The 22063-nt window shown below is 40.8% G+C and overlaps 1 protein-coding gene and 1 long non-coding RNA gene across 6 annotated transcripts in view; one reads left to right on the top strand and one right to left on the bottom strand.

Annotated features, from left to right (window-relative positions):
- LOC139076000 (uncharacterized) overlaps positions 1-6664 on the bottom strand; it is a 118153-nt gene extending 111489 nt beyond the window's left edge. For both annotated transcript variants that reach the window (XR_011527160.1, XR_011527159.1), the window contains exon 1: positions 6444-6664. This is a non-coding gene — a long non-coding RNA (uncharacterized lncRNA). The remainder of the gene's footprint in view (positions 1-6443) is intronic.
- Positions 6665-6934: 270 nt separating this feature from the next.
- Positions 6935-22063, top strand: part of NPHP3 (nephrocystin 3) — a 37738-nt gene continuing 22609 nt past the window's right edge. The window contains exons 1-10 of one of the 4 annotated variants that reach the window (XM_070576051.1): positions 7242-7381; positions 7664-7732; positions 9398-9523; positions 10089-10239; positions 12062-12214; positions 13528-13661; positions 15066-15226; positions 17980-18136; positions 19519-19593; positions 21273-21446. In XM_070576051.1, the coding sequence (XP_070432152.1) occupies positions 7706-7732; positions 9398-9523; positions 10089-10239; positions 12062-12214; positions 13528-13661; positions 15066-15226; positions 17980-18136; positions 19519-19593; positions 21273-21446 (1158 nt within the window). In that variant the 5' untranslated portion in view covers positions 7242-7381; positions 7664-7705. Of the gene's footprint in view, positions 7382-7663; positions 7844-9397; positions 9524-10088; positions 10240-12061; positions 12215-13527; positions 13662-15065; positions 15227-17979; positions 18137-19518; positions 19594-21272; positions 21447-22063 lie in introns of all 4 variants that reach the window. The other 3 variants (XM_070576049.1, XM_070576050.1, XM_008534399.2) reach the window with 3 other exon arrangements.

Below are 22063 nucleotides of genomic sequence, written 5' to 3'. Positions count from 1 at the left end.
ATCCCACTTGTTTATTTTTGCTCTTGTTGCTTGTGCTTTTGGTGCCATATCCAAAAAAATCACTGCCAAGACCAATATCAAGGAGCTTTTTCCCTGTTTTCTTTAGTCTTCTTTTTTCCTTAGTCTAGCTAAAGGTTTGTCAATTATGTTCGTCTTTTCAAAGAACCAACTCAGTTTTGTTGATCTTTTCTATTGTTTTCCTATTCTCTATTTCATTTATTTCTGCTCTACTCTTTATCATTTCTTTAGGTATCTTCTTCATAGTGTCTAGAAGGCCACAAATATAAGCAGGGGTGATACCTAAGATCTCACAACCCGAGGATAGATATACTCTTAAATAATTTGAGCTACTATGCTGAAAGCATGGTTCTATAGAATACACACTACAATGATGTTCGGATTGTTTTTATTCTGCACTTAGCATAAACAGCATTCTGTGCGCTGTACTGAAACAATAACCACTTCACCTAACATTGTTTGAGAAAATATGCTTCAAAATACTAAAGATCAGATTACTAAGTTAATCATTGGAACACAACTCATTTATAGATTGAGGCTATAACTTGAATATAAAAACTCCCATCACTGTTATGATAAGAATTAGTAAAATTTTAGAACCATGAATAAATCTTATCTAAAAGATAAATTCACCTACATTTTAAACTCTGAAAATTAAAACCTGCCATTTTTAGCCATATATTACTTGTGAAGAAATATAGGGTTTTTTTCTGGCAACTACAGATCTCAGCTGACTCTCTCCTTGGTGTCTGACTTAAGTCAGAAAAGGCACATCTTTTCTCAAATCTACACAGTAGTGAAGAAGACTTCATTTCTCCACTGAAAGCTGATTAAATCTGGCTCCTTGCTTGCTTCCCACCATGTGGGTCACAAGTGTGGGTAAGAAGTGACAGTCACCAATGGCAGCCTGAAGTGGACATTAGCTACCAGATTTGGGATGGGTGGTGCCATAAGAGAAATTAAGGTTATATTTAACTTCACAGCTGAACGTGAGTGGGGGTAAAAGGAGGGGGAAGAACAGCACGGAACTTGAGAAGCAAAGGGACATTTCTCAGCAAGCAGGAAATAAATGGCTTTTTGCATCCCAGAGGCTGCTTCTGCTCCAGAAAAACAGAACTTTTTTTTTTGTTGTTAAATGAATGTCCAAAATGTGCAGTATGCTTTAGGACCAAAAGTAAATATATTTGCCATCATATCCTTAACAAAACCCATTGCAGCTCTTTCTAAAGCATGGCCTTCTATATATCCATACATTTACTTAGTCCAAGGTGAAACAGCCAGGGCAACACTATCTTTAGAGAACACACTTCATGAGAAATGAACACTCCATACCTAAAATATTCTTACCCAACTTCCCTGCCCACTGCCTCTGCGTGTGTGGCCTTTATTTCACCCTTGTACTTGCCTAGGCACTAAACTCCTCCCCTTCACCAATTTCTGCAAAAAGAAAAAACAAAAACCAATCACAGCAAGCTTTTTGCGAGGCTGCAAACTGATTGAAGATTGGGAACATTTGCGGGAGGTGCTACACCATTCCACCCTCTCTCTAAATTCTTCCTTCTCCTTTTCCCGTTTTCTTCAATCTCCTCCCCTTCCCTGTTCAAAGTAATTCAGTATGCCCCCTCATCAGTCAGGAGAGGCTAGGATGTGCTGTGGTACAAAACAACCCCCAAGCCAGTGGCTTACTACAAGTGTTTACATAGCAATGAGACCTGCATTGATGCACTTTGAGAGGGTACCTGTAGAGATAACCTGAGCGTAAGTTCCACACGTACATCTTTACACCATGGTTCGTTACTCAGATACCAAAAATATTATAATATGCCAAGGAGGACCTCACAGTTCCCTAAACGGGGCAGTTAACTTTGTTTTGGCCTAATGGTTACTAAATTAGTATCTGTTTCAGAATCATGTGGGGACTTCAAAAAATTCAGATGCTTGGGCCCATCCACAGATATTGTGATTCAGCAGATTTGGTGTCCAGGACTCTAAATTTTTAACAAGCCCCCCCAAGTTCTTCTGAAAATTATCCAGATTTGAAAACTATCCCTATGTTCAGGGGCCAACAAACGACAGCCCTCAAGTCAAATCCGCCCCACCACCTGTTTCTGTAAATAAAGTTTAACTGGAATGCAGCCAGGCCCATTCCTTTATGCACTGTTTATGGCTGTTTTCGTGCTATCCTGGCAGAGTTGAGTAATTGAGACTGAGACCATATAGCCCACAAAGAGTAAAATATTTATTATCTGGTCCTTTATAGAAAAAGTTTGCAGACCCCTGCTCCTGTTTCATAACTAATTTCCAGAGTCGTGTTATGACTTGGGATGGGAACCAAGTACGGCAATATAGATGATCACTACTGAAAACAACACCTGGACTGAATTCTTTACAATCCTTATCTTCATACAGGAAGGATGATTCATTTTTATATGTATTGCCAGCCAATTTTTTTCCTGAGTTATACTGCCCCCTAATGGTAAAAAAAAATTTAAATCACAGGTGCTTGATCAGATCAGACGGCCCCCATCGTTAATTAATTCCTGAAATCAGAGTTCACTTGGTAGAACTGAGCAGGACTAAACAGCCTGGAAGAAGCTCAGCAATTTTAATAAGAGTTAGAATCCCTTCCTTCTGTAAAGTTCCTTTCTCTTCAAAGACTGCTACTCCATGTAGCATTTCCAATTAGGTCATTTATCTCAAGGTGATAAATTTTTTCGGGGACACTTTGACCATTTCTGAAGCCATGTGTATCTCTAAAATCGAAGCACAATATTATCAATACGGCCAAAATGATATATCCACTCACTATGATGAACTGTGATGAAAGGAAAGCAAGCTTAAATAGGAATCTGGATGCATGCAAACATATACCAATGTGGCTGCCAAGGGGGACTGCACACACGTTGGCAATAATGACACAGAAGAGGATGAAACCATTGGTTTTCCCCCTTGACTACTGATTAAAATCCTCTGAGGAGGTTTGAAAAAATAATGATGGCCAGATCCCCACCCCTGGAGATTCTGATCTAATTGGTCTGGAGAGAGGCCCAGGCGACAGTAATTATCTTTTTAAGCTCTCCAAGTGACTGTAACGTGCAACCAAGGTTAAGAATCATTGTTCTACGGCAGTGTTTCTCAAATTTTAAGATATATTCAAATCATCTGGGGATCTTTTTAATTTGCACAGTTATTCCGTAGGTCTGTGATGGCACCTGAGAATCTGATTCCTAATAAGCTTTAAGGAGATGCTGATGTTGCTGTCTGTAGACCACGTTTTGAGTAGCAAGGAATTAATCATCTCTAACCACAATTTTTGCGCAATCTCACTGGTTCTGAGATCTTAAAGTACACAAGTATCACCTGGGAGCTAACTAAACATGCAAATTTGCAAGCTCCAGTCTCAGAAATTAAAATTCAGTGGATCTCAATTTTTAACAAGTGTCCCAAGTGATTCTGAGATTCATAGTCTGAGGACCAAACACACGCTGACCTACACAAATGATATTCTACAAATCACAGTTTTGAAAAAGGCAGCAGCATTGTTTATTAACAAGCTACCTTAACTAAATGTGGGGAAACTCTTCTCTTGTTCCAGGTGTGAGAAGAAGTTACCCCCAAATTTGGTGGTTTAAACCAACAACAATTTTGTTATATCTCACGATTTTGTGGGTCAGGAACTTGGGCAGAGGTTGGCTGGGTGATTCTTCTGTTCTCCCTGTGGTGTTGACTGAAGCCACTCAGTGGTATCCAGCTAGCAAACAGACTGGTCTGAAGAATCCAGGTTGGCTTCGCTTCACTTCACGTAGTTTGTCTGGAAGGTTGGGCCCAAGTGGAACTGTCACCTGAAATGCCTACACATAACATCTCCAGTCTAGCAGTCTCGGTTGGGATAGTAGGTCTCCTTGCATGGAGGCTCAAGGCTCCCAGAGATGGTGTTCTAAGACACAGACATGGAAGCTGCCATTGTCTCAAGGCCTGGGCTCCGAAACTGACACAGTGTCATTTCTGCCATAGTCTACTGGTCAGAGCAGTCACGGAGCCCAACCAGATTCAAGGGAAGGAGTCATAAACAGGCTGGAGTCATGAGAGTGTGACCCCTTGAAGAACTCCAAGTGCAGTTGCATAGGGCCCTGAACTCAAAAGGGCCTCATGCTTGGTTTAATCCTCTGCTGTTGCCATCTTGAAATTCTTTACAATTTTTGAACAAAGGGCACTCCATTTTCATTTTGCACTGGGTCCTACAAATTATGAAGCCTGTCCTCATCACAAATCTCAGCTTTCAATGGAAGGAGTGTTAAAAAATTTGTAGGCATCTTTAATCAGCCATAAGCTGCCTGTCAGAGACTTTATTCTCACCATACTTCCATACTCAAAGTTATCCCTTCAAAATGCAGACTGAGGTATGTGAGTTAAATTCAGCATAAAGAAGGGAAACAAATTATGAGATTGTAAATTAGACTAAATTCTGTGATGTTTTAGGATTAAGAAATATGTTGAAAACCAACCACACTATTATACTAAGTATCTGGTAGCACTCTATATCCGATCACCTCCGGGCTCACTCACTCACGTAGGTCACTGAGGCATTAACCAACAGTTATCCAAGGTCAGAAGGCACACAATTTATTCATATTGCCCCTGATGAGAAAGATAGCCAGTAATCACTATTTGGGGGATGTCTCCATGATCTCAGCAAACCTGGATTTGTATTTGGGGGCACCTGTAAAACTATTTAAAAGTTAAGGAACGCAGTAACAACTCCTATGCTTTTTGAGAAATGGGGCCACATGTGACATCTCTTTGGGTCATTAGTCATTTCCACTACATTGTGTTTTTAGCAGAAGCTCAATAAGGGTTGCTGGTGATGAATCTATTCAACAAACGGCATAATAATAACAACTACCCAAAATCTAAGACTGGTAGAATGCAGACAATTAATGGAGAACAAGTTCAGGAAAACAGTTAAGTACAGTACTATGCACACGTAGGGGAGGATTGTTGGATTGACACCACTGATGTGATAACCTTCATCTGAGGCACATTCCAAAGGAGGTGCAAAACTAGCAGAATTTTTCAGAGGAGGTGGTCAGAAACCTAGTGGATGATCCTTAAACCACTGAGCCACATTGAGGGGACAAGAATTGGGAGTTAGAGATGAGGAAAGACTTTAAAGGGAGAGAGTTCTTGAGGTACTGTGATGGTGGGAATGTTTCTCCTTATCTCAGGAGACTACCTGAAGAGCTTAATATGTATCTCCTGGAGTTTAAAGAACACAACTCCCTCCTGAAGAAAATCTAAAGGGTAAGAGAAAGGATGACTGGTTACTGTGATGGAGGGAGTTGGAATTGGCCTGCATTCCCAGAGTTCTTTGGGGCAAAGACTGTGTTTCTTATTGTTAGATATCGTGACGCCTGAAAGACTTGTTCCTCTAGCCACCGGCAGTGACGCCAGCAGACAGCGCTCAACTGTCAGTCCCCACAGAGACTGCTTTGGCTGAAGGGAGTTGGTTACTGGCTCGTACGTGGGTATAAAGTCCCAGCCTCCCAGCCCAATTTAGGATAACTCTACAGGGCCATCCCAGCTCCAGAAGTCCCTGTTGATTGGCTGAGGCCTCCCTTAAGGACTGCAGCAAAGCGCAGCTTCTCCCACTGCCCAGTCTTGCTTCTTTTACTTCCTTTCCAGAGGTGTTGATCCCAAGGACACTCCCTAATAAGCCTCTTGCATGGTTACCTCCACCTCAGAGTCTGCTTCCCAGGAAACCTGACCTGTAACACCTGTGGTCAGACGCAGGCCCCCCCCCCCCCCGCCCCTCCGCCACACACACACACACAGGCCAATGAACCAGAGTGGATTATCTTGATTTGTCCAAGGGGGACCCTGGAGGTACGCACAAACATCAGCAGAGAGGATGCTTCCAGTCTCACTGGATTCCTTACAGCTGGGGGAGGAGTGAGCATGAGCTGGATGAGACCTGCACCAGGTGGAATCAAGGAAATTTCCAGCTATGAGGGGGAGGGGGTCTCTGAAGAATTTACAAAATCAGCTATGAAAAAAGGGTGAGCTTTAGCCATTTGCCAAGTCCAAAGAGCACCAACATCCAGCTCACAGCAGTGTCAATCAAATAAAGCCTTTCCTGCCCCCTCTCCCAGGGGTCTGAACCTGGAGAGGTTAGAAACCCGAGTTAGCAGTCGGAAGGGCTAGAACACAAGATAGGCTAAGGGAGAAGATGCCAACTCCACCTTTCCCTGACTTTAAAGTCTAAAACAGCTCCCCCATCTCTTTTCATTTTTCTTATCACCTAAAATCTCACCCTTCCCCCAAATACTGTAACACTCTATCTTTCCCATTATTTGGTGAGATGCCCCACAGTTCCTCTGGTGTGTGGCCTCCAACGTCCCTTGCGGCAAAAAGTGAAAAGACCTCACCTTGTCTAAGGATTGTCTCTGGTGGTCTCAGGCTGTAAAGCTTAAAGCTCTTGGCTGGTACTGTCCTGCTGGTCATTCCAACTACATGCAAACTTGGAGACACACAGTCAGAGGCACGTAGCAGACGCTCAATACATTTCTCAGATTTCCCAATTGCCTTCGTGGAGCGGGCGGGTCCCAAGCAGCAGCCGCGCAACTCGCCCCGCCCCATTCCGCTGCCCCGCCCACCCCGTCCGGCTGCCCCGCCCACCCCGTCCAGCTGTCCCGCCCCTCCCCGTCTCGCTCGCCCCGCCCCGTCCCGCTCACCCCGATCGGCTGCCCCGCCCCATCCAGTTGCCCCGCCCCATCCTGCTGCCCCGCCCCTCCACGTCCCGCTCACCCCGTCCGGCTGCCCGCCCCGTCCTGCTCTCCCTGTCCCACTGCCCCACCCCGCCCCGCCCCGATGCTCCGCCCCGCCCCGCCGCCCCGCTGCTCCGCCCCGTCCCGCTCACCCCGCCCCCCCCCTCCTGGTACCCGGCTGACGGGCAGCGGCTGCCGCCCGCACCATGGGGACGGCGTCGTCGCTCGTGAGCCCCGCAGGCGGGGAGGTGATCGAGGACACGTACGGGGCGGGCGGCGGCGAGGCCTGCGAGATCCCGGTGGAGGTGAAGCCCAAGGCCCGCCTGCTGCGCAGCTCCTTCCGCCGGGGCGCGGGAGCGGCGGCGGGGGCCGGGCCCGGGTCGCTGCCCCGCGGGACGGGCGGCGGCGGGCTGCTGGGGGCCAGCTTCAAGTCCACCGGCTCGTCGGTGCCCGAGCTGGAGTACGCGGCGGCCGAGTACGAGCGGCTGAAGAAGGAGTACGAGATCTTCCGGGTCAGCAAGAACCAGGAGTTGTTGTCCATGGGCCGCCGCGAGGCCAAGCTGGACACGGAGAACAAGCGGCTGCGGGCCGAGCTGCAGGTAACGCGGGGCCCGGGCGCTCGCCGGGGGCGGCCCGACCCCGGGAAACTGAGGCCGGGGGCGGCCTGCCCACGCCGCGCAGCCGCTTGGCTGCACCGCCAGGCTGCACGCTGGACGCCTGACTCCGTCCCTCGTCCGTCCTGTCTCCTCTCCAGAACAAGTGGTTTTCAAAGTTGAGCAGAAACTGCTCCGCGTTTTAATTTGAGGGAACATATACTCTTGGGGTCTAAACTGATTCCTTAACTAACCGCCCTCCTTTCTGTTTCTGGTTCATTCATTCAGACCCCTTGAAGCAATTAGCCTGACAGTGTCTTGGAGCAGCAAATGCCCATCTCCGGGGGCTCCAGGGAAGTATGTTCACCCAAGATACACACAAGACTTTGGTCACAAGCGTTCAAGCAACTCAACACACTCCTCCTAGTAGTTATTAACTCCCTCCCTCAAATTTTACTTACCTCCAAGGTGGGGCTCACGTCTCGGTTTCTTTGTGAAGTTCGATAGGTCTTAGGTTTTAATGAACTTGAAGTGAATTTTTCTGCAAGTCCCCTGATTTTCACCATCTTTACTGCTGTGGATGAAAGTGTTGCCTAGGTGTAGTCAAATTCCCTTAACCCATTTGATTAATTTACTCAAAAACCATTATTGCATGCCCTCCCTGTGGTAGATCTATTTTGACTGGTCCACATAGCCTGTAAAGAGCCAGCCCTGATGGCCTAGTGGTTCAAGTTCCCCACGCTTGTCTGACGCAGCCCAGGTTCGTTTCCTGGTGATGGAACCATACCAGTCATCTGTCAGTAGCCATGCTGTGGCAGGGGCTGACATAGAAGAACTGGAAGGACCTACAACTAGAATATACAGCTTTGGGGAGGAATAAAAAAAAGAGAGGAAGATTGGCAACAGATGTTAGCTCAGGGTGAATCTTTTCTAGCAAAAAAAAAGTTGAAAGTAGTTTTAAAAAAGCATATAAAGCAAGAGATTTCTTCTCTGTGAGCAAAGTTGTGAGACTTTGTGCCATCAGTTTTGGGCTCATCTGAGGGTTGTGGTTTGTTTATTCTCTTTCTTTACTATGGAAGAAATCTAGACAGCCCAAGTGTTCCTGGGCTCATCACAGTAGGAATTGAATAAATACCTCAGACTAATTTTTCTAAAAGGAAGAAGCCTTTTTCCTTCTAGACTAGGGGTTCTAGTCACCCCCCCCCCCCACCATTAGCTGTTGTATAATTAGCGCTGTTATCTGGGAAGACATACTTATCAGCAGTCTATCTGTTGTCTTATCGCTTTTCCTACTGGGCAGTCTTAATGTGCTTGCATGCATAACATGGACCAGATTTCAGATATCAGATTTCATGTGTTCAAGCCACTGTGCAATGGACACTGCACGCTGGAAATAACTGAGATAGAAGTAGAAAAGAAGGCTGGAGCAACCAGGGAAGAGTACAGTAAGGGCTGACAAATGTCACAGTCCCAGGTTCCTCCTGTTAGCAATCCTGATTCCTTATGTAACCCTTTTAGTTCCTTTCTCCCGTATCTAGGCATTAAAAAAACTCTTCTGTATTTGTTTAATCCATTCAGTCAGACGTTTACTGGAGGCCTGCAGTGTGTCAGGCACTGCAAGCACTCCAGGGACAGCAAAATGAGGAAGACATGGAACCAAGGAGCACGTGGTCTCACTGAATTAATTATCCTTCAAGTTAAGCCTTACAAATTGTACTTTTTGTTCTCTTAAAGATGAGAAAACTGAGGTGTAGAGAGGATTAAGAGCTGGTGCAGTATTTCAAAGAAAAAGTATTAATTTCCATTGAAAGCTTAATGTTTAGTGTCTTCATTTACTATAGTTTCTGTGTTTGCAGTTTTTTCATTATGTGTTTGAATAAAACGCCATTAATGCAGTTCTTGATAACTGGTAAAATAGTAAGTAGATTGTTAAAATTCTAAGATATGTAGGATGTTTGTAAGATAATGTAAAACTTGGAGAAATACTAATTTTATTAGAAATAACAATGTAAATTATTCCAGGCACTTCAAAAAACTTATCAGAAGATACTTCGCGAAAAGGAAAGTGCTTTAGAAGCAAAATACCAAGCAATGGAGAGAGCAGCTACATTTGAACATGACAGAGATAAAGTTAAAAGGCAATTCAAGGTAAATTCCTTTTTTTTTTACCTGCAAAGTGACATAGAATAAGAACAGTATATTTTTAAAGTTCCTATAATGCTGCGATGAATAAATAGAAGTAAATGATGTAGGAGTCTTGAAAGTTATAAAAACTAGATAGAGCACTTTTTACATATTCAAGTTGAACCTGGTAAACTTAAGATAGTTTCAAAGAAAAGGTATAAAAGTGAACATCTTAATAGGGATTTTGAAAAAAAAAGGAAAGTGTTCTCTATGGGGGGAAGGCATTTGGAAATGTTTGGGATGTTTTCTCTGGGAGGACACTGCGGGCATTTAGCGGGAGGGGGACAAATCTGCATCCTGCAGTGCACAAGACAGCCCCACACTAGAGACACGCATCCTGCAAGAATTCCTGTGCGTTCCAGTAAGGGAACAATGAGGTGGAGGTACTTGGATAATTCATCCTACAAAAGAGAAGATCAAGGACTAAACGAATATTGGTTTTATGAATGAAAGATTTTTCCCTTAAAAGCTGATGACACAACTTTTTGATTATGGAAAAGGTTTCAAAATTAAAATTCTTCTTTTAAAGATTTTTAGGGAGACCAAGGAAAATGAAATTCAGGACTTATTGAGGGCCAAGCGAGAGTTGGAGAGCAAGCTTCAGAGGCTACAGGCTCAGGGGATCCAAGTGTTTGATCCTGGGGAGTCTGATTCCGATGACAACTGCACGGATGTTACTGGTAAATTTATTTCCTATTTATGATATTTTGAGCCTTCAGTATAGGTGTAGTGATATTTTAGAGCCAACTTTGAATCCTTTAACCTATAAGTGACTGCTGTTACAGATAGACTTGCACTTTCTCTTTCTCAGCTGTTATGACAGCTCTTTTCCATGAAATCTGTGACGTTGTCAGGGGCTGAGGTTCTTTCTGTCTTGTTGCTCTGCCAACCTTAACTCATAGCTTGTCTCTCTCTCCTCTAAGACGGCTCCTCCAGGTCCCACCGTCACATCTGCCTTTCAGCCAGGGGAAGAGGGAAAGGAATACATTCCTTTCCTTGAAAACACAATCAGAAAGGTATACAGATGCCCCTACTCAAAACCCGTTGGCCAGAACCTCACCTAGGAAGATTGGAAAGTGTAATCATTAGCAGGAGACCCATGTATCTACCTAAAATTTGGGGTTCTGAAACTAAAGGAGAAGGGGAGAATGGATATTGGAAGACAGCTAGTAGTCTCGGCCACATTGTTATTCCCCATAATGATGTATTCTTTGCAACTGTCAGTTAGAATATCTGTATTCTGTTTCACTGAGTGGTTTCCAATGCAGCTTTGTGAACTATTCAAAAAGTTTTTATTTTATAATTAAACATATAAAATAGTTTTTTTTCTAGATCTAACAAAAGCCTGGAATCATAGAATGAAAGGGTCCTCTGTATTCCAAGAAAATATTATTAAAGTGTGACTGATACTGAAAAACAAAAAAGATTCTCTTTTAAAGGTGGTGGAAAAATTCAGTCACTCTCCCATTTATAAAAAACTGTAATTATATTCTTACAAACTGATGCATTTTGGAGTAAAATATGACAACTGACAATTCCTTCTTAATTTGCATTTTATACCATTGGAATCTGACCAGCATCCTGGGACTTTTATTACTAACTTTTGAGAAAAAATATGAAGTGATTCTTATTGGTGTAGAGTGACTAAGAAGATGCTTTTATACCCCTACATTAGTCTTAGTGGTTATTTCAGTATTGACATATGTTAAAATGCATAGTGTTTCAAAATTATTGTATTGTAATTGTCCTGGCAAGTTAAGGAAAGCAAGTTAATATTTCGTTCTAGGTCTTTCTTCATATTTTGATTTAAACATGAAGAAGGAGTGCCTGAGGAAATGTTACTCATTTGAGAGTCAAACATCTACAAATAATAATCTCAGTTTTGCCAGAGGTTTAGCCCAAATACCAGTTTACTTGTGGTTAGTGAAGGATGCCATGTAGATATTCTGGCAAATATAATTTATAAAAAAAAATCAACATGTTCATAAGTACCTATTGATTCAGACATTAATTCTGTTGCTCTTGGAGGTTAAAGAGTATATACTTTTTACATTCTCAGTTTACATCCTAATGAATTACCGATGTTGATTACTGGTGTGCTGGTAATAGTGTTCGTTTGAAATGCTTTCCTTCAGATTTTACATTGATACCTAAACTGTACAGTTGGAAATGTTTCTCAGAATTTTTGTGTGTGGGGTTGTGTTTTTAACTTCTCTCTGTTACTATAATTCCTTTGGTTCTTGTATTCTTTGTTTCTTTTCATCTTTTTTTTAATCCCCTCTTTGAATTTGAGATGATAACTAGAATTATGTTAACCAGCACCTTAGAACTTGCCAGAGGTTGGTGGCAAAGTACTTTCAAAATCATTAAAGTTTGAATAGTTGTTGTATTTACAATATTGTAATATTTTTCTTAAAGTAGAAACTCTGTTCAGGATATGTGATAAGTTTTTGAACATTTACGAATTTGGTTTTCACAAGATAAAATCTCTTGCTGTTACAGCTGCTGGAACCCAGTGTGAATACTGGACTGGCGGAGCCTTGGGAAGTGAGCCGTCCATAGGGAGTATGATCCAGCTTCAGCAGTCCTTCAGGGGCCCTGAGTTCGCCCATAGTTCTATAGACGTGGAAGGACCCTTTGCAAACGTCAACAGAGGTAACACACAGCACTTGCCAATTACCTTGGCTGATGGTAGTGACTGTTCGTGTCCTATAATCTTGTGCTGGGAGACCTACCATCAGCGGAGCATGAGATTTGTATTCTGGGTCTCTTCCAGTGTCAAACCATCTTGCGCTGGTGCTCTCACTGACCGGGGCTGATGAGGTTACATAATTCATATCAGGATCAGATGGTGCTTCCAGGCCAGAATGGCCAATCAGGTTCTAATAACTGAGCTTCTTGTCTGAATTCTTAGGTGATTTAGTTGAACAGTGAGAGTCTAGTGTAGATTAGTGTAGTTTTTCATCTTTCATTCTGCATCTTTGATGGTGTTAAAGGTTAGAGCAGGTTGTGGAGTAGAATACAAAAACCTTAGTTATATAATGTAGTGTTCTTAGTCAAAAGGATGTTTTTGTTATTTTTATATAACTTGGTGTCCAAAACAGTTCTAAGATCTGTTCAGAATTTCAATACCACTGCAGATCTAAGATGTTGTAAGTAGCTCTACTCTTTTTTCTTAAAACTATAAAATTATTTAAATATCTATTAGCAAAATGAAAATCAATTTTTAATTATGCCTTTTGAATTAGTCAAATATGTCTTAAAATGTTCATTCTCAGTAAATGGCATATGATTACTTTTCATTTTATACCATTCTTGAACTTTCTTTCTTTTTCTTTTTTCTTTTTTCTTTTTTTTGCTGAGGAAGATTTGCCCTGAGCTAACAACTGTTGCCAATCTTCCTCTTTTTGCTTGAGGAAGATTCACCCTGACCTAACATCTGTGCTAATCTTCATCCATTTTGTATGTGGGTCACCACCACAGCATGGCCCCTGACAAGTGGGGTAGGTCTGCACCCAGGAATTGAACCCGGACTGCCAAAGTGGAGCATGCCGAACTTAACCATTAGGCCATGGGGCCAGCCCCTTGAACTTTCTTTTTGGCTCAGTATATTTCAAGAATAATAAGTAGGTGAAACCATAGGCTTGCCTTAGAATGTGGGCTCTCCTCAAGTAGCAAATTAACAAAACATCTCATTTAGCATAGTTCCATGACATTTGACTGGAACCACTGGTACCCCAGCAAAGACCACTGGTGGCATTGACTGCTTTAAGCCCCAGGATAGAATTGGAGGTTAGAGAACTGATTGCCTTCTAATATATTATTCTAGAAGCTATATCAGTATTACAAGTGAGATCAGATTCCCTGCTATGACGCCTGTTGTGTTTTTTCAGACTCTTTTTGGAATGATCTTGTCAAATGTTTTCTAATAATTTTTTTCATGAACTGATGAGAAATTTTATTTTCAGATGACTGGGATATTGCTGTGGCTAGTTTATTACAGGTTACTCCCCTGTTTTCACATTCTCTATGGAGTAACACTGTCAGATGTTACCTCATTTATACAGATGAAACCCAGCCCGAAATGGATCTTTTCCTTAAGGTGAGGACTTTTATAAATTCTGTATTCACTGATTTAAAATACAAGTTAATATTGTGTCCTATTTATACTACAACATCTAAACCAAATAGTTTACTACCTACTAGATTATATGCCTTAAAGAACAGGAAGCATCTTGGGCTTTTCTTGCTTAGTATTATCAGTATTTTCAGATTAAGGCCTTGGAACTTTATGCTTTTCAATGCTTCATTACACATTGTGCACAATATTTAAGACCTGTATTAATAGTGCCTGCTTTGGTTTACTGTCTGCTAGCTCTGTCCTTGAATCTATTTCAGGTTGTAGCAGAATTGAATCCTTGCCATGGTTTGTAATTTCTCAGGGCAGCCGTTGGGGTTAATGTAAGGCCCACAGCCTGTTTTTATGACCCAGAGCTAAGATTGGTTTTTACCTTTTTAAATGGTTGAAAAAAGTCAAAAGAAGAAGAATATTTTGTGATATGTAAAAATTATATGAAATTCAAATTTCAGGGTCTCTAAATAAAGTTTTGTCGGAAGAGAGCCGCAGTGTTTGATTTACACATCGTCTTTGGCTGCGTTGCACTACAAGAGCAGAATAGATTGAGACAGAGACTAAATGAACCACAAAGGCCTCCGCCAGAACAGCCAAGTTGCTAAGCTATTATTGATTTGTAAAAATTTTGCCATCTGGCCCTTTACCGAAAAAGTTTGCCAACTACTGTTCTAATTGAATTTTAAATAAATCTGCATGTCACATGCTTATACCTGCTATATTAACATCCTCCAGATTGTTGATTGATAAGTTCATTTAACTTTCCTTTTTGATATTACTTGATTTTGGTAAAAAGATAAAATATTTTGAAAACCAGAGCTTCCACTCACTACCTGAATATATGTTATTCCCAAAGACATGTTGAGGGAATTACTAATTTATTGCATAATAATAGTCATCGTTACTTAGTAATTCAATTTGTTATAGACCAACATATTTTTATTTTATCTGTTTGTTTTAGAGTTCTAATATATGTGGTGGACACTTTTTACTGTATAGACCTATGGATTTATATTTTTCACTCTTTATAACAATAAAACAAATCATTTGCAATAATAATAATAAAAATAAACAAATACCAAAGCAAAATAACCTAATATTTTTCTCCAACCGTTTTATGTTGTATTATGAAATAAATCATTTTCTGAGCTAGGAAACAACCAAGTTGCTAAGCTGTTTTTTTTTAATAGAAAACCTTGCCTTTTCTCTTAAAGATTTTCTTTAAAATGTGATTACATATTTTTTTAAATTTTAAATCAGAAAATATCCAACATAACCTGTTCTAAATCATGCTTTTTTATTTTAAGTAGTATGAAGCTGCCTAGATCTTTAATTCAGTAAGCTGTGCTCTTATATGTTTTCATTTGTTTTTAGGACTATTCACCTAAACTTAAAAGAATGTGTGAGACAATGGGATACTTTTTCCATGCTGTGCATTTTCCAATAGATGTTGAAAATCAGTACCTCACTGTAAGAAAATGGGAAATTGAGAAGAGCTCATTAGTTATCTTATTCATTCATTTAACTTTACCAAGGTAAGCTGAAAATTCTGTAACTTACTACAGGAGTTTAACTTGTAAATAGGATTGAGATTGCCAAATGAAGCTGAAAGATAAATTCTAATTGCATTCTTATAACCAAAAACCATCCATGAAATTCAATAAATTCTATGCCTTTTCATAGTTAAATAAAATAAAGAATTGAAAGTTTTGCACTGTTAGGTTTGTTTAGTAGGTCGTAAGATTAACGTCATTAGTGTAAAGATCATTTTAATCAGGGCTCAGCAAACTATGGCGCTGAGCCAAATCCGATCAGCCACCTCTTCTTACAAATAAAGTTTTATTGGAACAAAGCTATGTTCATTCAGCTCTGTATTTTCTGCAGCCGCTTTTACACTACACAGCTGAGTATTTGCAACAGAGACCGTGTGGCCTGCAAAGCCTAAAATGTTTACTAGCTGGCCCTTTAAAACAGAAAATTTGGGGACCCCTGATTTCAATAATCAGCATTAACCTTCATTATTTTCTTTCTTCAGATACAAATTGAGAGGTACTTGAACACTTATATAGGTGTTAAATCATGTTTTTAATTCTCTAAGGAGCTTACTACTTAAATCCAATAAAATGAGCAGTTTTCCTATAATGTGAATTTAATCACACCAATGAATCTAGTCTGCAAATAAAGATTTTTTTAATCAATTAGATATTTAGATAGAAGACAAAATAGGTGGAATGAGGGGGTTAATTTTTCTTTCTACATTTGCTATCTGATTGGATTTTACCCTTCCAAAGCATTTTTCTCTCTTTATTGAGGACCAGCTCTGACTTGAACGGTGTCTGGGAGTGTGTGGAGCCCTAAGCTTTCCCAGAGACCCTGCAGTGTAACTCGTCATTGATCCTTAAGACTCTTCCCAGAGGCCAGGGAGCCACCTGGTCAATGAGCCTTCACCCAAAACAAGTTTAAGAATTCCTTCAACTGGATGTCCTTTAGTTGGGTTTTTTTACCTCCTACCCCCTTTTCTTTTCCTGTTTTGTTTTTATATTTATTAAGAAAATATCCTGTTTTATTATTTAATATCTGGGTAATATTTTATCTCAAGTGGTAATACATATCATTTGTTGTTTTTTTCTCTTATTAATTCTTTAATCCTTGAAACCATCTTGTTTTTTTTACCTTATATCCATATTTTGTACATTATTGTACATTATTTTTCTTTTATGTCTGTCTCGAAGCCTGACAGTAGGGGTGGGCTTCAAGCCACACAGGGGCTGGTGGAGGCTTAATTTCTCTCAGGTTGCTCCTTCACCTCTCCTGATGGCTTCCCCGTCTTCCTAAAAGAGGAATCTACAAACAGGTCCCCTGAGCGGTACCCAGTAACCCCTCTGCTTCCCTCCCACCAAGTATTTGAACCAAATCCCAGGCGTCCTATCGTTTCATCTGAGCCCCACATAGGAGTTTTGTAGGGACTGTTTTGAAATAGGAACATGTGGCTAAGTAGAAGGCTCGTTCTTTGGTATCCAGATGGGCCGCAGACTTCCTCCCAAAGTAATAACAAATGAACCGTTGCAGTTCCAGAATTCTGTAGAACATGGTCAGAATGATTTCAACAAGGAAAACTTCTATGGTTCAGATTGATTTAATTGGCAGAGAGATAGGTAATAGAACATTATTTTCTTCTGTTTTGTATTGGGGCTGGTATTTTAGTTGATTATGCAAGGTCTGAATCACGTAATAGCTTTCCCCTGCGTACACACACTAGCTTGCCTCTCTAGACGAACTTTCATTTATTGTTTTTTAGAAAGGGGAATTGGTTGTAATTTTCCTTGTGGTGTAGAAAACACTAGTAGGTTATTCTAAGATTTTTCTAGAATGTAAATAGGAATAGTACAAACTGTAGTTATGGTACCTTGTAGCAAAGTTAGAATTTTTTTAGACTTTAACTCAATTGAGATTTTTACTAGCTATCTAACCTCCCCATCTCCCTCTGGATCTTTCTTATAGTGTATCTTGGGTGTGAAGATTCAGATCATGTATTGGATGAGAAAAATCTACAGGACTAGAGCAGAGAAAAATGTTGAAATCTTGAGGCTGATAATATTTGTGTTTTAACTTGGAAATTGTGTAATTGTAAGCGGAATTAGGTTTTCCATTTATATGCAAAGTCTCATGAGTCTGGTGCATTATTTTGAGCCATGTTTCACAGAATTTTTTTTTTAAGGTATACTTTATGGGTGAGAAAGATTGGCCCTGAGCTAACATCTGTTGCCAATCTTTGTCATTTTTTTTTTTTCCTCCCCAAAGCCCCAGCACATAGTTGTATATCCTACTTGTAAGTCATTCTAGTTCTTCCTTGTGGGATGCCACCACAGCATGGCTTGATGAGCAGTGCGTAGGTCTGTGCTCAGAATCCAAACTGGCAACCCTGGGCTGCCAAAGTGGAGTGCATGAAATTAACCACTCGGCGACAGGGCCAGCCGCGTAACAGTATTTTTGAGAGTATTTTTTTTATTAGATTAAAAAAGTGAAGGTTGTGTTTGCTTTAAAATTTAATTTAATGCACAATGTATTGTACCTACTTTCACTGTCCACTACGGAACATATTATATTTTAAGACTAAGCTAGACCAGAGCTATGAAATATCCATTTTTAGAAAGCTTCACTTATTCTGCAGCTGGGCCTTTTCTGGCCACTTGTCATGGTAGTAAAGCCCCGTTATTGGCACTTAGGTTGATTGACTGTTTGCTGCCACAGTGCAGTGTAATACAAGAAATCCTGATTTCCATTCTAGCCTTTTATTGGAAGACTGTGAAGAAGCTTTTCTGAAAAACCCTGAAGGCAAACCGCGATTAATTTATCATCGTTTGGAGGATGGGAAAGTCACTTCTGACTCTGTCCAGCAATTGATTGATCAAGTTTCTAACCTGAACAAGACCAACAAAGCCAAGGTAAAATTCACAGCGTTGTCTTTTAAGAATGTGCTTGGCAGAGGGAAGTGCTGGAGCAATGGCCACGAGGTGGGAGTGAGCCTGGTGAGTTTTCAGAGAGGAAGGAAGCCAGTGTGGCTGGAGCAGAGCGAGTCGGGGGATTAGGAGGAGAGGTAATAGGGGGACGATCGTCAAGAACCTTCGTTTTTTCCCTTGGAGTGAAATGGAGAGCCACGGGAGGACTTTAGACAGCAGCAGAAGAAATTCTACTCTGACACGATCTCTTTGCCTGCTATGCTGAGCGTTGACTGTGCGTCGGAGGGTAGTCGGGGAGGGCAGAGTTGGCGAGCTGTCACAGTCATCCAGGTGAGAGAGGCTGGTGGCTCTGACTAGGGTAGTGGTAGAGGAGGTGATGAAAAACAGTAGGATTCTGGATCAATTTTAGCAGTAGAGCCAACAGATTTCATAACAGATTGGTTGTGGACTATGAGAGAAAGCAAGGAATAAATAGCGATATGTGGCTAAAAAGAGTATGATCTGTGAGTGGACAAATCAGATTCTTTACTGTGCTTTTTTCCCCAAGCAGAGTCCTTCTGTCTTCTGTTAACCAAGGAGTAGTGTAAGGAGGAGCCTTTTTATAGTAACCTTTCCTAAGAGTATTGGGAAAAGGAAAGAACTGATGAAGTGTGGGAAAAGGATTTGATCATCGCTAGATGCATGGCGGGATATATTTTAGAATAGCGATTACAAGATTTTGCGTTACTGCACACTGAGATAACTTGGTAAATGTTTATAGTTAAGAATACAATCAGAAACTACTCTGTGATTTTAACAAAGTTTTAATTTCTCTATGCCCAGCCAGAAAAGATCACGTGTGAATAGAAGCATTTTTCTTTACATCATTTAGTATTGAAAAGATAGCTTGAGACCCGTGTAACCTAGTAAAGAGGCTAAGAGAAAAGAGTACAATTTTATTATAGTTAAACTTCAGAGCCGTTTCATTCTTTGTTTTAATTATTTTAGTATCAGCCTAGTCTTCTATCAGCATAAAGGTGGATTTTGATGTATTTTGAAGGTTGTGTATATTGAGTAGTACGGAAATACATTGGACAAAATTAGGACACATAATCAAAAGAAGGATACTTTTTGTTTTATTGCAACATTGTTCACACTAAAGCCTTGTGTCTCCTTGAACAAGTTACTTAACTTGCCTCAGTTTCCTCTTCTGTACAATGAAGGTAATAATGAGTGTTTCCCACGTAGGGTTGTTGTGAGGATAAATGAGCTAATGTATGGAAAGTACTCAGAACAGTTCCTGACACATAAGCACTATAAAAGTGTTCACCACCACCTCCTCATGTTATTACTGTTTTTTCTTATTGTTGTTAAATTTCTTTTTCCAGATCATTGATCACTCAGGAGATCCTGCAGAGGGAGTATATAAAACTTATATTTATGTGGAAAAGATTATTAAACAGGTAAATATAGATTCTCTGTAAGATTTTATCTAAAATATTTTAAGACTGGTTTCCATAAAGTTGAGTTTTCCAGAGAAAAATCACTTGTTTGTTTTTTTGGAGACAATATCAGGGGAGAGAGCCATCGTTTCTGGTGGGAGTCAGTCCTGTGATATTATCGTGGTATTACTAGTATCATGTATTTTTTTTCTTCTTTTTCTCCCCATGTACCCCCAGTACATAGTTGTGTATTTTTAATTGTGGGTCCTTCTAGTTGTGGCATGTGGGATGCCGCCTCAACGTGGCCTGGTGAGCAGTGCCATGTCTGCACCCCAGATCCGAAACTGGGAAACCCTGGGCCACCGAAGTGGAGCGGGCCAACTTAACCACTCGGCCGCAGGGCTGGGCCCTAGTATCATGTATTTTTATCTCTCATCTGTCTCACAAAGCTATTTGATGCCTCCGTACCTGTTAAGTGTAAAATGGATTACAAAAATGGGAGATAAAAGGAAGTATCTGAGGGAAAATGTTCATCCTATTCAATAGAGAGCCTCCTCAGATTCTGTATGCATCTTGAATTTCTGTAAATTCAAAAAATCTTCCTCGCATTTTTCCACCACACTATTCCTAACAGCAGGGAGGGGTGAAAACACACCTCTCGGGGTCTGAGGTCATGGATCCTAGAGCTGTCTTGAACGGAAAGTTTCTCTGATGTCGCAAGTATTATCTTGAAGATTTATGAGTTATATTTTCTGCTTGATATTATACCCATATTTATTTTTAACACTAGAAATCACTTAAAATTATATATCAGCAAAAATTCTAATAATGATAATAAAAAGAAAAAGAACCCCCTGTCTTCAAGTAAAACGGGCACAAGAGGAAAACATACCATGTTTAGCCTGTGGTTGCCCATACCTTCGGACAGCTCCCCCAGGGTGCCAGGGACCATATTTGAGAAGTAAGGGATTAGATTACTTTTTAAAATTAACTTGCATTGCAAGTATGGAGATTTGTTATCAAAGAAAAAGAGTGAGCCCCAAAACATAATGATAAGACTTCTGGCAACAGGTTTTGTGTAGTGTTCTTTAGTATAAAGATTGACAGTACCAATTTTGATCTTCTCAACAACCTTGTGAACTTTAGGACCAAGATAAATAAAATGAATTGATCAGAATAAATGGCAGTAAGTGAAAATGGACATATTTACCATCTTTACTGCTTGAAGAACAACATATTTTCAGTGACCTGATATAAAAACTGGATATCATAGTGGAGGTATTTGATATGAAGAAACCTCATGTTAGTAGTTAAATTCTTATAAAAATGTAAAGCAGCGTATTTCTTAGGCATTAGCACAATCTTTAAAAGTATTCACCGGCCAGATATAACCAAAGATATTGTATACCCATTTTGCAGAAAACAGATCCCATGGGAGTCAAAAAATCCCCCTAACTTTATTTTTAAGAAAAAAGAGAGGTCTTTGATTTTATTGTTTTAGTATCTCCCTGTTTCTTTTCTTTATTTTTAAGCTAGTGCTTATTTTTCCAGTTGTAAGTTTATTCTTGTAGGTAGTGTGCCCGGCCGGAGGTTTGGACTTGCCCCGTTGGTCGGGTAAGCCGCTTCAGGCGAGCGTGCTGACACTGCTGCAGGTCTTTACGTTCTTCGTTCGTTTTCGTGTGCTTGCTCTTGCTGTTCAGGACATCCTCGGCTTTGAGAACACAGACCTGGAGACTAAGGATTTGGGCAGTGAAGATTCTCTTCCAGAAGAAGATGATTTTGGTGATGTTCTGTGGGACATACATGATGAGCAAGAGCAAATGGAAACTTTTCAACAGGCTTCAAATTCAGCCCATGAGTTGGGATTTGAGAAAGTAAGCATTTGGTGTATTGTTCCAACAAAGATCCATTGCCGCTTAAAGGCTGTATTATGATTGCTTTTTCCCCTAAAGATACTCGAGGTTAGTGATCATGTTAGTGTCTGCCCTCAAGGCTTGATTATCCATGTTGAGATGTGCTTAGGTGTGTATCATATGGAAGATATGTGAGAGTCAAATATACTTAGGAACATCAAACATTTTTAGTTACAGATTAGGATTTATCAACCACATGTTCCTTATGCTACCATCTCCAATCCACCAAACCAAGATTAGGAGAGCTAGGGAACTTGATAAAATAGTAATGCCTGGGGCTGGCCTGGTGGTGCAGCGGTTAAGTTCACATGTTCCGCTTCCGCGGCCTGGGGTTCGCGGGTTGGGATCCCGGGTGTGGACATGGCACCGCTTGGCACGCCATGCTGTGGCAGGCATCCCACATATAAAGTAGAAGAAGATGGGGATGGATGTTAGCTCAGGGCCAGTCTTCCTCATCAAAAAGAGGAGGATTGGCAGCAGATGTTAGCTCAGGGCTAATCTCCCTCAATAAAAAAAAATAGTAACGCCATTTATTCTCCCAATTCTTGGAGGAATCAAAATAGCAAACATTCGGAAAA

The sequence above is a fragment of the Equus przewalskii genome, chromosome 15 (assembly GCF_037783145.1).
Source record: "Equus przewalskii isolate Varuska chromosome 15, EquPr2, whole genome shotgun sequence".
NCBI classification, from domain to species: Eukaryota; Metazoa; Chordata; class Mammalia; order Perissodactyla; family Equidae; genus Equus; species Equus przewalskii.
Note: the sequence above shows the minus strand (reverse complement) of the source record. Positions and strands in the feature narration are given on the sequence as shown.